Genomic DNA, 17,500 nt, shown 5'->3' with positions numbered 1-17,500 from the left:
GTGGTCTCTGACGGACTTCCTGGTGATGCCAACAAACTTTGGCTCGGACGAGGCTAGAACTTTTGCAGTCTCCTCGAATCCCACAGAGCCGCGAACAAAGGGGTTGGGCACAAATAGGAGTTGCCCGAGCAGGACCAAATCCATGTGTAGGTCAAATCGAATTTGGGTGCGATTCGAAGCCGAGGACGGACTGAGTGATGGACCGAGTGATCCAACAGCTGAAGGCGAAGTTGGCGAACTACTTGTACTGTCAGTAGGCTCCATGGCACTGAAAGATGATAACTTGAAGCACAGACGACTCGATACCCGGAGGGGAGCACAACAGTTTCGTCTCTGCCTCTGAGAGCCCCTTGGTGGCGGCCTTTGTAGCTGGGTGCATGGTGGCCAGAGGTGGGTCAGCCCTACCACTACTCCTACTACTCGGTACTTACTACTAGAAAAAAAGAAAGAGAAGTGTGAGAAGATCCAGTCAACATGACGAGATCAACGAGAGCAGCAGAAATCATAACTATCCACAGGAAAATAATCAAATATGCTCGCCCGAACAGGAAAGAACCGAAAATTTATCCCCGTAGCTATGCAAAAGACGTTACTTCAGTAACGTCTGGCGCTAGCCAGGGTCCACACAGCTTTAATAATTTGGTGTTTGTTTGTTTGTTTGTGCCACGCCTGGCGCTATCCCGTATCTGTCCCGTACCGTACCGTACCAGCAAAGACAGCTGGCCACAATATTTTTGTTTGTTTGTGCCATCGACATGCCTGGCGCTATCCCGTACCTGTCCCGTACCGTGCCATCAAAGACAGCTGGCCACAATATTCAAATAGGGCTTTCGAATGCAAGATCATAACGCGAAGCAACTTAGAAGAATGAGTATGTATGTATGGGGGTAATGCATGCAGGGCGATAGTGCGGGTTCGAATCCCAGGTACTAGGTTACAGTATGTCTTAAAAAAATAAGATAAATGAAAAATTTATAACATCCCCACATGTATGCTTTTTTGCCTGGGTCATTAAGGTGGTAGACGACAATGTAGCCAATCAATGGAAAAAAACATTTCCATCAGTTCTTCCTTCATTCCTGTTTGTAGGTCATACGACACGGACCTTGTACAAACATTGCACATTGTGCAGTCAATCCGTACCCAGTTTTCCTTCGAGCTCCACATAAAAGCATACCAAGTGTGACCTTAGTACACGAAGGTTCTCACATCGTACAAACTTAGTAGCATTCTGCCATACGATTTTCCTCCCTTGGCTGTAAAATCAAGGCGAGGCGCTCTCGCGAGACGGGGCACTCTGGTGGTACTTTACGGTACTGGTATGCCCGGAGCCAGCTCCTGAGGGGGTGGTACGGCCCCAGGTCGGCTACAGGACCGATTATTTCCCCCCTGCCCATTTTTCAAAATGCTGGGAGGACACATCTCCAGCTCTACGCATCATACTAGAGAGGCTCCGCACTACGTAAAGTTGAGCAACTTTACGTTAGTGGGCGGGAAAACCCGTGAATCCGCGAGTTTTCACTCCACTTACGGAAAGTTGTCTACATAGAGCATATAGATAGGACTCTGATAACGTAGCTGGTCCGTAAGTGGATTGGGGTACAAATTTATGACTCTCTCCCCAGGTCGATCCGGTCGTACACTGCCGCTTTCGGAGTTGCCCAAGGCAGCTGCGTAATTTGAAAACTCCGTATGGCTGAACACAGATCCGCATGCAGTTTACGTAAGGCTTTCCGTAGATCGACTTCGTTTTTTAGTAACGTAATTACGTTATGCGGAACCTCTCTATTATCTCCTATTATTTGTTTCAGCTACACATTTCTCTAGCAACAGATTACTCTAATTTCAGAAATTTTCAGTGCTCAACATTTTCGGTATGAGGGCAAAAGGCCAGGTTAGGTGAACAGAAATTTTAGGTACAGAGAAGCAGTTCCCTATTGGATTATGCGTGTTAGTGTTTGTTCGGTGTTTTGAAATTTTAGGTATGAAACAGATGCACCGAAAGTACCGAAAATAAAAGTACACCGAAAATTTGTGAAATTATTACAGTATGATAGCTAGCACAGTAGTCCTCCCTGGACAAGAAGGCCAGTTTAGGGTTGGGCCATTTTCTTTTTCTTTCAAATTTCGTTGTAATCTGATAATGGATCCACGTATATGCGCGTAAAAAAACTAAAGTCTTTAGTAGTACTTGTAAAAAAATAATAATAAAAAAGTTTAGGAGGGAGAGGATCTACTGCGGAGAGTGTGAAGGTATACAGGAGTGCCGACGAGCGAAGCACAAAATTAATACGCTTGAACTTTTTGACAAATTGCGTGCGATGTGATCAACGCAGCAAGCATTATTTTCTCAAACAGGGACTTCCCCTGTGACTCATCGCTGCAGTGCGCATGCGAAATAGAGCCCGAAGGATTCGCTTAAAAACTTCAGAAATCTGGAGAACTTTGAATTCTTCTTCTGCGTTGAGTAACACTTCAGGACCAAAGAAAAATTGTCGAGGTGGGTGCAGTACCGTATAAGCAGAAATATCCGTCTGGAATTTAATTTCATCTTTTTCGTCCAAGGAGCTTTTGGACTAAATTAAATGCCGGACGAATGTCGATTTGTCCAGCTTTTTCAATACACTCTTATGATCCATGGACGAAATTTTCAACCGGACGAACTCCCTTTCGTTGGAGTTGGACGAAATTATTGACCGACGAAATTTTCTGCCTGTACAGTATCTCACACAGACGCAATAGGGCAGCTCTCAAATGGTAGGAAAGCGGTTCTGTTGCTCCTACTGTGCATCTAGTTGCGTTCTTGTGAGAAAGGAGATCTGTAGCTTGCAGGTGAGACCGGAAATTACGCCTCGTGAGTGAAATTTAAAAAATTACAGCTGCGCTCTCGGGCTGAGGCAGCCTCAGCGCATGCTGTGACGGGAAATGTGGAACCAGTGGTGACCCTGAAAGGAGGACAAGAAGTACATTGAAACCTGTCTAAGACGACCGCTCAAGGGACCTTCAAAATATGGTCTCTGTCACCAGGTGGTCGCCTCATCCAGGGTCAATTGACTGGAAATAGCACCCCTTGGTCCTGGTTGCAGTGGTCTTCTAAAACAGGTGGTCGCCTTTTCCGAGTGGTCACCTTGACAGGTTTTACTGCACGTCGGATACTAAGGACACTTTCCTCTTTCGCATGAGAGTTCGTCTTACCAAAGTTCCACTGTATGTGCACATGGACTAATTCTGTACTTGTGTGTGTGTGTGCATGTGCGTGTGTGTGTGTGTATGTGTGTGCGTGCACATGTGTGCACGCGTGTGTGTGTGTGTGTGTGTGTGTGTGTGTGTGTGTGTGTGTGTGTGTGTGTGTGTGTGTGTGTGTGTGTGTGTGTGTGTGTATGTGTACAGTACATGAAACTTCACCCCAGTATCCCAGTGCGAGGTGGTGCTACTATCAGTGCGGACAGCCTGCATGGTGATCTGAGACTGGAGAATGTCAAGTTCATCTATCCAACCCGACCTGAACAGGTAACGCTGGCGTGTGGTATAGGTGCGCGTTGTGTTGGGACTGATGGCATCTAGTAGTGTGTGGGTTTGTCTGTTTGTCTGTCTGTCTGTCTGTCTGTCTGTCTGTCCACCACGCAATGCCACATTCCAATGCCATGTTCGTGTTTAAGCAGAACTTTAGGTGGCGAGTTTCTGTGTTTCTGTGTGTGTCTGTATATGTGTGTGTGTTCGTGTGTATGTGCGTCTGTGTGTGTCTGTGCGTGCACGTGTGTGTACGTGTGTGCATGTGTGTACGTGGCAGAGTATGTAGTGTGGTATGTATGAGTGTGTGTGTGTGTGTGTGTGTGTGTGTGTGTGTGTGTGTGTGTGTGTCCAACCTGTCGGAAGGCTACCTTCTTGCCAAAGCATTTGGAATTTGGACTAGTTTCCGCTCCACAATCCAGTGTGTCGTTACTATACTGTGGAGATTGGGTATAACGACAAATCGAGTTTAGCGACACAATTCTGTTGCCCAAGTCGTTTAGCAAGTTCTTTCTGTACATTATATGTCGGGTATAACGACGGATCGACTTTACTGACACTTTTTTGGTGCCCGAAGACCTGAAAAACAGTGAAAATACATCGGATATAACGACTTTCCTCTTGTATCAGGCAGACTGGCATGTCTAGAACATGGTATAATGACTGTGCCACTTGAAACCACGAACCTCGAGAACAGAATACTGCATGATAGAGGTGGTTGCAGACGCAACTGTGGTGGTGAAACTGGAGCATCTCCGCCGACCTGAGGTCTCCGCTTCAGCGACACTTCGGTGCACCAGAACTGGGGAGGGGGAGTAGTACATTTATATAGAGGAAGGAAAACGGAAAGATGATACATGTGATAGAGTAAAAAGGAAAAGAAAAAAGAAAGAACGAAATGTAGAAAGGAAAAAGACATTATGGATACGAGTTAAGAGTAACTCTCCATCACTGTAACATGATACTTCATACAGTCAGAAAGTGCAATAACTAGGCACAAAACTGACAGAGTACTGAGACATTCGACGTCCTGGCACCTAGCTTCAACACATCTCCGTAGCGCTAACCGACAGCCTTCCAACTTGGAAGGTTCAAGGTTACGGAAAGATCAAAGAGGGAAAGGCAAGCGCAACGAAAACGAGCAAAAGCTACAGTCCCAACGGAACAAAGAATGTCCATGTCTTTTTCCTTTCTACATTTATTTATGGCTCAACATCCGAGTTTCAGAAAGAAATAAAATTAAAAATTAAAAATGTGAAAAAGAGAAGAAACACATGAGAACGAGTTATGCAGCAACTATCCACGACTGTAGCAAGATGATAAACGGTCAGAAAGTGCAGTAGCCGCTGTCAGTTTTGTGCCCTATTATCGCACTTTCTGACCGTTTATCATCTTTCTACAGTCGTGGATAGTTGCTGCATAACTCGTTCTCATGTGTTTCTTCTCTTTTTTACATTTTATTACTGGCTCAGTATCCGAGTTTAAAAATAAAAAAAATAAAAAGGGGGAGCCAGGGTGGAAGCGGAGAGGGTGTTCAGGGAGGGTTCAGAGGGCATCTGGCTGAGTGCCAGTCTCGACTACGGAGAGACTTGTAGGCGCCTTCCTTGAATGCCTGCATTCCCTTCTGCGTGGGAAGGTTGCATAGCAGGGCAGATGGGAGACGATTCCAGTCTTGGATCGTGGCATGGGGGAATGATCGGAGAGCACTATTACGGGCTCCGGCGGGCAGTGTCGGTGCTAGTTGGTGCTGGTGCTGCTTCTCTTGCTGATGGCAAGTGGAGCGCCGGTGCTGGTTAGCAACTGCCCTCGGTGGTGTCATGGTGGTCAGGATTGGGGGACCGTCAATCCAATGCAGCTTGTACAGGCATTTGAGTGCTGCGACTTGACGCCGAACAGTGAGGCTTGGGAGATATTACCCTGGGCCGATGAGCTTTAGGGCTCGGTGCTGTACCTGGTCCAGCTGGTTCAGGGTAGACTGGGACGCACCCAACCATGAAAGCGGGCAGTACTCAAGTACTGGGTGGACGAAGTATATAATCAAGCGAGGTATATAATCAAGCGAGGGCTTTGATCAGCCATCAAGACCTCTGTACCTCGCTTGAATATTCTTCAGACGATCCCACACAGCGTTGAGTCGATTTTTGTGGTTACACGGGCAACTTTGAAAAACATTATCACTTGGTGCAAATATGGAAGTGAGCTCAAGTTCCGACTTTATTCAAACGAATGAAAAACGTAAAAAATTATTGTTTGGCACCTATGAATTCAGGGGATGGCCCACGCCTGGTAAAAACAGAATATTCAAATCGAAAATTAGAAGTATTGAGAGAAATGTGAATCGTTGCGCCTTGCAGGTTAGCTCCGTTGAACAAATTCGACATCTGCACTGAGGATGACGACGGCGATGGAGCAGCTGTTGGCTCTGCTGGTAGTGGAGACGACAACAACGATGAACCTGGCAGCGGGGCTAGGTCGCCGAAAATATCGTCGTCAGTCAAGCCCATCAGAAGCTGGTCTACGGAGCCGGGAGCAGCTGGAATCAATGCAGAGCTAGAGCTGGGGCTTGTCGCGATCGCGGGGTCAGTCGGTGCAAGTACAGTCATTTGGTCCGTACGACTCAACCTCTGTTTGATAGTGGCGTCGACTTCGTCGTCACTTGCCGCAAGCACAACGCGTTTCGCCTCTCGGAGAAACTTCTCCACGTGCGCGCCCTTTGAGTTACTGGTTCACCTGATCTGGCTCGAGCTGCCAACTGGATGCCGATGTGCTGCTGCTGCCTGTGATGCTGTCTAGACAGGCCGCCATCTTCTGTTGTTGCTTCTCGCCAGGTCTGCTGTAGCTCAACTGGGATTGGGCATTTCGGTGGCCCGTGACTGACATAGTATCGTTATCGGAAACCCCGTTTTCCTGTAGTACAGTAACGCATGTGGCACGGAGACAACGGTTGGTGTACTCTCTTGAGGTGCCGCGCCGGCCTTCACACTGAGATTTCTCATCATATTGTCGAGGGTGTTCTTTCCCAGGGGTGCATTTTCGTACCAAACAGGATCTCTTGGCTGGAGGTTCCTCTTCGGACGCTGCAATACGCGGTCGCATGCAGGGTTTAGGTGCTTGAGTAGCATGGGCACAGCTAGCACTTGACTGGGACACTGGATGCGGCCAGCTTGTTTCGATGTGGTATTGTCACCAGAGCCACCTTGGTGGTTCTTGCTGCTGAAGTCTGTGCTGAGCTTGTAGAACTCTTTGCCCTCGCTGTCTTTGCACAGGGTCAAAGAGCTCTTTGTAAGTCGGCACTGTGTTTCTCGGCCACGTAGACCATGGGGAAAGGTGAGGTAGAACCACACTTCCATGTTCAGGACGTGTGGCTCTGTAGAGTACAGGAAGAGCTTTTTGATCAGCTCCAAATCTTGAGTACTGATGACTGATTTTGACTGTGTTGCCATATGCTCTCCTTCTCTCTTGAGTTTCTTCAGCATGCCATCATACGCCTGGTTTGCTCTCCGAAATTCAGGGTCGGTGAAAATGTTGATCCATCTGTCTTTTTCGGCCAAGTGGCGATTGATCGCAGCCCTGAAGCTCTGGTAACTACTTCGTTGATAGTATTGCTTTTTCTGCGTTCGGATACCCAGGTAGGCCTTGCAGAGGACATCTGACAGCTCTTCTTTTCCGCACGTGTCGAGGTCGATGCAGATACCATTTTGGGTAGCAAATTCCGAAAATAGTTTGACCCAGCCTTTTGTTGATGATGCCGTACTCTTCGGAACTCGCGAGGTGATTACTTCGGCGACTTCCTCTGCACTGACTGACTCGAACCGACGCTTTGGGGCCGGCTCGCCACCAGACTCTGCCATATTAGGAGATAACTTCCATACAGTAAGGTCTACATCAACCGATCTTTTAACCACTTCCTAGTCAAAAGACAATATTATGAGAGTGCGCATGAGCAGTGTTTCATTATGCGTTGATGGTTTTGTCGTACAGTAGCCAATGGCAGCGGGCTTCGATGGTTTTCTCGTACCGGTTGCCCCTGACAGCGGGCTTTGATGGAATATCAAAGCCCGCTCTCCGAGGCTGCTGATTGGTCGTAACCTAGCCAAGGGCACGTGGGTCGTTTGAAGCCGCGATACACGGCATACTTGGCCTTGTTGTCGAGAATTGGTAGGGCCTTCCTCATGAAGCCAATACGTTGGTGACCACGGACTGCAACCTGTCGAATGTGGGAGCGAAAGGAGAGGCTCCGATCGAAGAGCACTCCGAGAAACTTCAGCTCCTCCACTTCCTCTATGGCCACCCCATTGAAAGTGGCTGGAGGAATCGGCCAGGGTTGACGGTGATGCGAAATCATCAAGACTTGCGACTTTGTCGGCTCGAATGCGATCTTCCAGCTCTGGCCCCATTCAGCTAGGGCATCCACAGCAGTCTGGAGCTGCGCTAGGCCAACTGGGAGAGCGGTCAGGGACGGGATGCACTGATAAAGCGTAGTGTCATCTGCATATATGGCGAGCTGGGTTGTGGCTGGGAGGTGGTCCTCCATGTCATTGACATATAGGAGGAACAGGGTGGGGCCCAGTATGCTCCCTTGCGGCACACCTGGGCTGATTCGGAATTTAGGTGAGGTTTGTCCACTCACACTCTCACTGCTTGACATTGTACGACGTTGTAGGCGCAGTGCAGCGGTGCGGGATGACTTTACCTTGAACAATGCATGCAAGACATATGTACATTGTAGATACACATCTGTTTAAAGTGTTTTTGTTTTTGTTTTTCTACAAAATCCACAGATCTCCAGACACTGGGGTGAATAATGGAGTGTATCCACGTCATCTACATGTATTATCTACAATACATTTCTGTCATTTTGCTCAGTCGGTAGAGCATGAGACTCTTAATCTCAGGGTCGTGGGTTCGAGCCCCACGTTGGGCGCCAATGTTGAGTCCGAAGAAGGACGACTGACGACATCTTCTCCAGACATTACAACGGACAACGGGAACAAGTTATTGGGAACGACATTCATTATAGACGACGAGACAAGAGACCAAGACGAACGAACGACTACGTTGAAGAGTGAGATTATTGAAGAGAGAGAGATCGACTGAGAAACAACGCAATATAAAGGGCCTGGGTAGCTATGGCAAACATGGGCGCGCAAGTAGCTACCCAGGCCAATGGAACGAAAGGTGAGTATGACGTAGTACGGGTGCATGCAGGCCGGCCAGCTTAGGAAAGGTTGTAGGTAAGATTGTACGGGAGGAGGCACCTAACATATCCAATCTCCACTGTAATAGCTTTCATGGCTGAGGTTGTTGGTATGTCTGTTGGCTCTGGGTTCCCAGTACTCAGTAGCCGAGGCTGGTTGGTAAAGTAACTCCAATTTCACGTCAAGGTACCAGTGCATCTAGTGTCTGCTTCTATCAAAGCAGCGTGCTGTCTATACTGGTTACCCCAGCAAGTGTAGGGTGTGCATAGGTAACTGTCTTTGCCGTTTTATGCCGGTGTACTCTGTGTGGTGTGGACCAGGTGTGCATTGGTGGTCGATTCACATGGCTTCGCCAGTTGTGTGGATTGGACAGTTATCTGGCGCAAGTCTTGATCTGTCTCATTCAGATCTTGTTCGCTACCGTTGCTATGAGAGAAAGTCTGTGGGTGTACATCCAGTGCATTTGCAGATTTGCGTGCTTCTCTTGCGACGGGCGTATACATGGTATACTTGGTACATGGTGTGTGTGTGTGTGTGTGTGTGTGTGTGTGTGTGTGTGTGCGTGTGTGTGTGTGTGTGTGTTCGTGTGCATGTGTCTATGTGTGTCATAACTCGTGTGCAACGTCATCTTGCAGGTTGTGCTGGATGATCTCAGTTTGCATATACCGGCCGGCAAGACAGTGGCGCTGTGTGGTCCGTCGGGAGGAGGTTAGTGTTTGTGCACGCGCGCGTGTGTGTGTGTGCGTGCGTGTGCAAGGGTGAGGGTTGGTGTGATGTTGCAGGCCTCCTGGTTAATACTATATTATAGTATTGTACTATTATAGTATCTTGTACGATATTTATATGTGTATCTGTTTTGTTCCCTTTCTCTGTGCTTTATGTTCCTGGTTCTTGGTCTTTAGTTTTGTCTTTGTTAGTGCTTTGGTTTGACCAGTACTGTAATAATAATAATGTCCCAGAACATTACATTGGCGACGAAGATGAACTAGATTTAATAGTTATAGTCATATAGATGACCTGAGTAGGCCTCAGTGACAATGGCGCTCACAGGAGTAGGCCCGGCTTTGGAGCCGTTCGATCTCGAGGGTCCTGCCCATGAAGTTTCTGCAAGATGGCGCAGGTGGAAGAGATCATTCCAGTACTATGTGGATGGGCAGAACATAACATCCGCGAAGAGGCAGAGGAGTCTGTTGCTGTACTTGGCTGGTATGCCAGTACAGGAGAAATTCGAAACGCTAACAGAAGATGAGGATACCGACAATTTATTCGAGCGAGCTGTGAGTGCTTTGGACAAGGCTTTCGAGTTCGTGGCCAACAAGAGGTTCGAACGTTATAAGCTTCGTCAGATGTCACAACGGACTGGTGAAACAGTATCTCAGTTTTCGACCCGTTTGCTTGGGCAAGGCAAATACTGTGACTATGGCACCGACATGGAGGATCATGTATGCGACCAACTGCTCATAGGGATATCGGACAATCGCCTGAGAAAGAAATTAGAGAGGTTAAGTTTCACGTAAAAGTCTTACGTCCGTGAACTTTTACGTCAAAAAGTGAAAAAACTCACGTAAAATTTGACGTGTTTTACGTGAGTTGACTGTCCCGCACGTAAGTTCATGACGTGAGTTTTTGGAAGTTTCGCTTGGTTACTCCGACCGAATTTATGTGAGTTTCCAGATTTTATCGAGTTTGTTGGAAGATTTGATATTTGTGCGAACTAAACCCGAATCCTGCCAGGCAAAATTTCACGTCACGTCGCACGTGTAACTTAACCTCTAAAAATTACACGTAACGTGAGATTTGCACCGCGTTTTGAAAAAGGGCAAAAAACGTGTAACTTAACCTCTCTATTGTTAGAAGTCGACGACCTCACTTTGGCGGTGGCCTTGAAAAAAGGTCGCGAGTATGAAACAACGGAGCAGCACGCACGTGATATGTCAACATCGACAAGTGCAAGTCACAGTGCAAGCCATGATGGGCATGGGTCCAGTTTGTACGGTAGGTCTACGGGTGAAGCTGCACCAGGAAGTGTGAATGCTGTGCACGGCGTACCCCAGCAAGAGTGTCACAACTGCGGAAAAGTTGGCCACTTCGCCCGCGACCGGAACTGTCCTGCACGTGGCCAAAGGTGTAGAAAGTGTGGCATAAACGGTCACTTCGCATCCAAATGCAACGGAGGTGACAAACAGCGTACAGGCAACACGCGTCACGCTCCCAAGTCGTCGGGAAAGGCAAGTTTGTACGGAAAAGAAAATCACTCGGCAAATCAAATTCAAGATGTAGACGATTTTGTGTTTGGAGTGCGAGGACGTAATTTGACACAGGCCTCTATCAATGTCAGCCTCAATGGTGTGTCGACGCGAGTGCTAGTCGATTCTGGAGCATCATGCAACTTGTTGGGAGAATCGACTTTGGGCCAGCTGCAATTGCAAGGCCTCGGTGTCACTTTGACGAAGTGCACCAGGAAGCTTTTCGCGTATGGAGCACACCAGCTGAATGTCGTCGGCAAGTTTACTGCAATTTTCCAATGCGGCTCAGAGCGCACTGAGGACGAAGTGATCGTCGTCAGAGGAGATGGAGAGTTCTTGCTGGGACGTAGTACTGCACTCAAGTTGAAGGCCTTGGTGCTACCTGACGTGAATCAAGTTGGCAGCGCCACAGCTAGCCCCAGTATCAACGATGAAATCAAGAATGAGTATCCTGGTGTGTTCAGTGGTGTGGGCAAGTTAATTGGCTACCAAGCACGTCTTCATGTAGACTCTGAAGTTCCACCTGTGGCCCAACGCCAGCGTAGGATACCATATGCGTATGAAACCAAGGTGGATGAAAAACTTCAGGAGTTACAGCAATCAGGAATTATTGAAGAAGCTGTGGGCCCGACGCCGTGGGTAAGCCCAATTGTGATAGCACCAAAGAAGCATGGCGACATCCGTTTGTGCGTGGATTTACGCCGGGTCAATGAAGCCATCGTCCGAGAACGACATCCGATGCCAACAACAGAGGAGTTGCTGCATGAAGTCAATGGCAGCACGGTGTTTTCGAAGATTGACCTGAAGTGGGGATTTCACCAAGTAGAGTTGGAAGAAGAGTCCCGCTACCTGACAACTTTTGCTGCAAATGGGAAGTTGTACCGGTTTCGTCGACTGCCATTTGGTATAAGTTCAGCACCAGAGCTGTACCAGAAGATCATCAGCGATGTGATCAAGGATTTGGCCGGTTGCAGAAACGGAGCTGATGATATCTTGCTACATGCGGACTCACTGAACCAGCATGATGTGAGGGTTCATGCATTGATGAATCGCTTGCAGCAGGTCAACCTCACAGTCAACCCAGCAAAGTGTGAGTTCGCTAAGAGCTCCATTGAGTTCTTCGGCTTGCAGATATCTGACAAGGGCATACAGCCAACTCCGGAAAGGATACGATCCTTGGCGGAAGCATCCAGGCCGAGCAATGCGTCGGAAGTAAGAAGCTTCCTCGGTACAGCCGGTTTCAGTGCAAAATTCATCCCTGATTTTGCTACAGTTGCTGAGCCACTGCGTCGCCTCACGGTCAAGGGAGCTCAGTTCAAGTGGACTACAGAGCAACAGCAAGCGTTCGACCACCTGAAGCGACTACTGGTGTCCAGCTCAACACTGGCATACTATGATGCTGAAGCGCCGATCGAGTTAGTGACGGATGCCAGTCCAGTTGGGCTCGGAGCTGTGCTTGTCCAGAAGCAGGATGGTGTTTGGCGGCCAGTTGCGTATGCGAGCAGATCACTGTCAGCGGTAGAGCGGAGGTACTCGCAGACCGAGCGAGAGGCTCTTGGTATTGTCTGGGCGTGTGAACGATTTCACACCTATCTGCTAGGCAGGGAGTTTACACTCTGCACCGACCACAAGCCGCTGGAAGTGATTTATTCGGCAAGATCCAAGCCCAGTGCCAGGATCGAGAGATGGGTCCTGCGCCTACAGCCGTACAGCTATCGAGTCAAGCACATTCCTGGAAAGACGAACATCGCTGACGCTTTATCTCGCCTGCCCGTTGCAGCGGCGGATCCAGGAATCAGCAGTGATGAAGAGTCGGTTAGACTTATCACTCAGACAGCAGCACCCATCGCTATCGGTATCAGAACGATTGAACGTAGCTCAGCTGAAGATGAAGAGCTATCTGCTGTTCGCAAGTGCCTTCATGACGGATCTTGGGATGGTCTGCCAGCAGCATACCGTCAGGTCCGAGGAGAATTGACTGTTGTTGGCAAGGTGGTGCTCAGAGGTCAACGCATTGTTATCCCTACAGAGTTGCGACACCAGACCGTGCAGTTGGCACATGAGGGCCACCAGGGCATCGTGAAGACGAAAGAGCGTCTACGGTCCAAGGTTTGGTGGCCAGGCATGGATAGCGAGGCCGAGAAGCTCTGCAAGTCGTGTCATGCCTGCCAAGTGGTTGCAGCGCCAGCCAATGCACCGCCAGTCAAGTCCACTCCTCTTCCAGATGCGCCATGGCAGCATTTGGCTGTTGACTTGCTGGGTCCACTACCGTCTGGCGAGCACATTGTGGTGCTCGTGGATTACTACAGTCGATATTTCGAAGTAGATGTGGTCAAGTCAACATCAGCTGAAGCTGTGATTCCGATGATTGAAGCCCAGTTCAGCCGACACGGTATCCCGACGAGTTTGCGTACGGATAATGGCCCACCTTTCAACTCGGAAGGGTTTGCGAAGTTTCTACATGAGTGTGGTGTTCAACAGCTTCGTACTACACCACTGTGGCCGAGAGCTAACGGTGAAGTTGAGCGACAAAATCGATCCCTGATGAAAGTGATCCGTGCTGCATATGCGGAAGGAAAGACGTGGAAGCGGGAGGTTCAACGATTCTTGATGGCATACCGCTCCACGCCACATAGCACCACCGGAGTTGCTCCAGCTGAGTTATTGTTTGGGCGCAAAGTGCACTGCAAGTTACCAGCCCTCGGTGAACCAGCGATAAACGAGGCCGTCAGAGATCGTGACAGCGAGCGTAAGCAGAGTATGCGTGACTCTGCAGATGACGCCAACCATGCCACAAGCCAGTCAACGCAGATAGGTGACTCAGTACTGCTAAAGCGTTCGGAGACACGGTCGAAGGTCGACACACCATTCCATCACCAACCTCATGTGGTGGTTAGTCGGAATGGGGACCAAGTAGTGGTTCAGGCACCGGATGGGAAGCTTGTGCGGAGGAACGTACAGTTCACCAAACCATTCCGGCAGCAGCATCCAGCTGAACCTAGCCCCGAAGTGCAAGAGGCACCCCAGCATCGTGCGGAGCCCCGCAGGTCAGACAGGTTAAGCGTGAAATGCTAAGTAACCTGTCCGGCCCTTGTTCTGTTCTGCATTGACTAGGCTGTGTGACAGTTGTGTTTGACTGGTCGTTCGGCTAACAATGTATGAGCTTACATTATACTGTATATTTACATATTTTATGACATGGATTGATAGAACGCTTTTGGTTATTCGTCGCGTTTTGGACAGCCTATTTTGGTTTATTTAGTTTGTTGAAATGCTACGTTGAAGTTTGCTATGGTCAGTATTTCTATGGACTGTAGTTGTAGACTTTCGAGAAAAGGAGGAATGTGATGTTGCAGGCCTCCTGGTTAATACTATATTATAGTATTGTACTATTATAGTATCTTGTACGATATTTATATGTGTATCTGTTTTGTTCCCTTTCTCTGTGCTTTATGTTCCTGGTTCTTGGTCTTTAGTTTTGTCTTTGTTAGTGCTTTGGTTTGACCAGTACTGTAATAATAATAATGTCCCAGAACATTACAGTTGGCACAAGGTGTTTAGTACTATTTTCCAAACCTTGAAGGTGTATGGAATTTCCCTTGATTTGTCCAAATGTCTTGAAAGCATAGCCTTGGTACGGAAGTTCCCTGATTTACTTCAGGACTGCTATGTTTTACCCGACATGGACTCTGTCAGTTTTCATCATGTCCGTACGATATGCTATGTGTCTGTGTGTGTCTGTGCCTGTCTGTGTGTTCATGTGCATGTGTGTGCTACTGCGCATGTTCTGACCGTCACGGCGCATCACAGGCAAGACGACGATAGCGGCGCTTATCGAGCGTTTCTACGACCCCGTTCACGGCGCGGTGACGCTGGACGGCGTGGACATACGCACCCTAGACCCTTGCTGGCTGCGTACCAACGTGCTGGGTTACATCAATCAGGTACTGCAACTTCACCAAGCATCAGTGTAGAGTGAAACCTGTCTAAGGCGACCGCTCAAGGGACCTTCGAAACGTGGTCTCTGTTACCAGGTGGTCTCCTTATCCAGGGTCGTTTGGCTGGAAAGAGCATCCCTTGATTCTGGTAGCAGTGGTCTTGTAGGACAGGTGATCGCCTTGACAGGTCTTACTGTACTGTAAACCCTATGTGTTTTGGCCTTGGTCCTGTATGATCAATATGAGCCAGCACACGCGAAAATCACCCTCAGTGACATATTTTCAGAAACTGAGATGACAGTGGATAAAGGCAGATGGACTTATGCAGAATTCAATGCAAAAAAACGTTTGAAAAAAATCTTGAGTAAAACTTGAGTTACGGGTCTTAGAAGATAGAGCATTTCCCTAATATATCACACATCACACGAAAACAGAGAATGTTTGAAGTGCGTTTTCTCAGTTTGAAGTGCGTGTCACTAAGGTCGATTTTCGCGTGCGCTGGCTCATATCATCTTACACTGAGGGTTTGGAACTCCAGGGACATGCACCAAGTGGCGTTATACCGGGTTTAAGTAATAACGAATTATGTTGTAACCGGAGCGAAAGGCTAAAGGGACAAGCCCAACTATTTTTGCGGATTTTCTGTCATAAAAAATAAACGTCACAGGCTGCTCTTCGTAGGTGTCCGCGTCCCAGCGGTCCGGGCAAGCGACCGCTCCTCAGTGGGACACTTGGCCGTGGCTTTTGTACTGCAATCTGTGGGAGAGCCTTTCCAGGGGTGGGTACCGGGTATGGACGAATCTCTGGTGTTGATCCTTTTTTGTTCCTTTCCTTTTTATTTGTTTTTGCTGAGAAAGAAACGTTGCTGTTTCTGTTCCCGCCAGCGCCTTTGCTCTAGTAAAACATTGCTGGCTGATAAATGGTCATTGCTCGTGATGCCAAAGGTGAAGGGAAGCTGGGTTTCTTGCCATTTGCAACTCCCTGTCTCTGAAAATGTAGCTTGTAGCTCCGAGTATTTTAGTTTTTCGACGTGCCAGACCTATTGGTACGAGCTGCAGAGATGAGGAGCAACGAAGGCGTTGGATTAATGCGTTGGATTGATGCCAATAATGGTGTTTATGGCCGGACAACGCCAGCGGTTTTCACTTGTCAGGAGGACAGTCAAGTTGGAGCAGGCAGATGACAGATTATTAATTTTGGCGCATTTTTTTGCAGAGTGGGTGGCTTGCCGAAGAGAATCATCTCAGTACCTCATGGTTACTAGTATCTGACAAATGCCTCTTATTGCTAGTCTGCATTAGAGCATAGCAGAATTGATCATGTCACAAGTACTAGTAGTGTCAAGACTTGATGTGCTACGATTGTACTCAGATCATGTGGCAACTTCACGGTAATTCGTCCTGCCACTTTACGCTCTCCCGGAATTGCCTGCAGAAGGCACGTGCCTGTGCAAGGGACAACGCGTTTGCATTGCTTACTGATGCAAGCGGATGGAGTGCAGAGCAGATAAGAAGACAATCATAATCTGGCTATTCAAATAGCTTCGGCTGCTATTAATTGGCTGGACTCCTGGAAACGTGGGCAAGAATCTAAACCAGTCCACGGAAACGATGTGACGCCACACAGGAAGCTAAATGGCAAACCAATCAAGTTCTTTGGTAATGAAACCTTTCACCAACGTTGTCCGGTTACATGCCTAGTGTCACTCACACAAGACCAATGGATGCCACATGTACCTAAAAGATACGCTGTTGATCAACCACAACTCCAATACCACTGAGCAGCGTCTTCTATACAGATCCAATTAGATATTGAAGTATATGAGTCGAAGTTGCTGGTATAGTCTCTCCTAATGACCGCGTATTTGGCATACTTTTCTCTATACTGCACTCTAGAGCTACTTACCTTTTCCGACATTGAACTCAGGCAGTGACCACTCGCCCACAGAATGAGCCAATTGACACAGACACCAAGTACCTGTGCATCCGTCGCAAGAGAGACACGCAAGTTTGCAAGTGCAGTGGATGTACACCCACTGATTTTCTCTTCTGCCAACGATATCAGACATGACCTGAGTGAAACGTATCAAGACTAGCACCGCATTACTGCCCAATTCCATAATTATGATTATTGCGATGCCTTGTGAAAGGATTCTCAATGCACACCTGGTCTACGCCACATGGAATACATCGGATGATAATGACCAAGACAGCTGCCTATGTCTCGCTCTCTTTCCCTCTCTCTCTTTCCCTCTCTCTCTCTTTCTCTCTCTCTCTCCCCCCCCCCCCCCCCCCCCCTCTCTCTCTCTATCTTCATCTATATCTATCTATCTATCCAATCTGGGGACAGAACTGTTTCGTCCTTTGTGGACTCATTAGCACAGCACAGAGAAATGAGGCCGAACCTGATTGCAATGAAAAATAAATTCCAAAGCCATATTTAAACCAGGGCCGAATATACTGTGCCAAAAATATCTCTATCTATCTCTATCTCTTTATCTCCTTGAGGGCACACTGGGTCCCCTGTTTTCGCAATTCTCCACCTATCAACTCCCTTCTGTGTGTGTGTGTGTGTGTGTGTGTGTGTGTGTGCGTGCACGGGTGCAGGG

At 48.2% G+C, this 17,500-nt stretch overlaps 1 protein-coding gene across 1 annotated transcript in view; it reads left to right on the top strand.

Annotated features, from left to right (window-relative positions):
* Nucleotides 1-17,500, top strand: part of LOC135829839 (mitochondrial potassium channel ATP-binding subunit-like) — a gene marked incomplete at its 5' end in the record, with an annotated part of 31,108 nt that overhangs the window by 1,382 nt on the left and 12,226 nt on the right. The window contains 3 exon segments of the mRNA XM_065342225.1: nt 3,391-3,510; nt 9,344-9,416; nt 14,765-14,898. Of these exon segments, the coding sequence (XP_065198297.1) occupies nt 3,391-3,510; nt 9,344-9,416; nt 14,765-14,898 (327 nt within the window).

The sequence above is a fragment of the Sycon ciliatum genome, chromosome 13 (genome assembly GCF_964019385.1).
Source record: "Sycon ciliatum chromosome 13, ocSycCili1.1, whole genome shotgun sequence".
Lineage (NCBI taxonomy): Eukaryota > Metazoa > Porifera > Calcarea > Leucosolenida > Sycettidae > Sycon > Sycon ciliatum.
The sequence above is the reverse complement of the archived record's forward strand: the minus strand, read 5'-3'. Positions and strand labels throughout refer to the sequence as shown.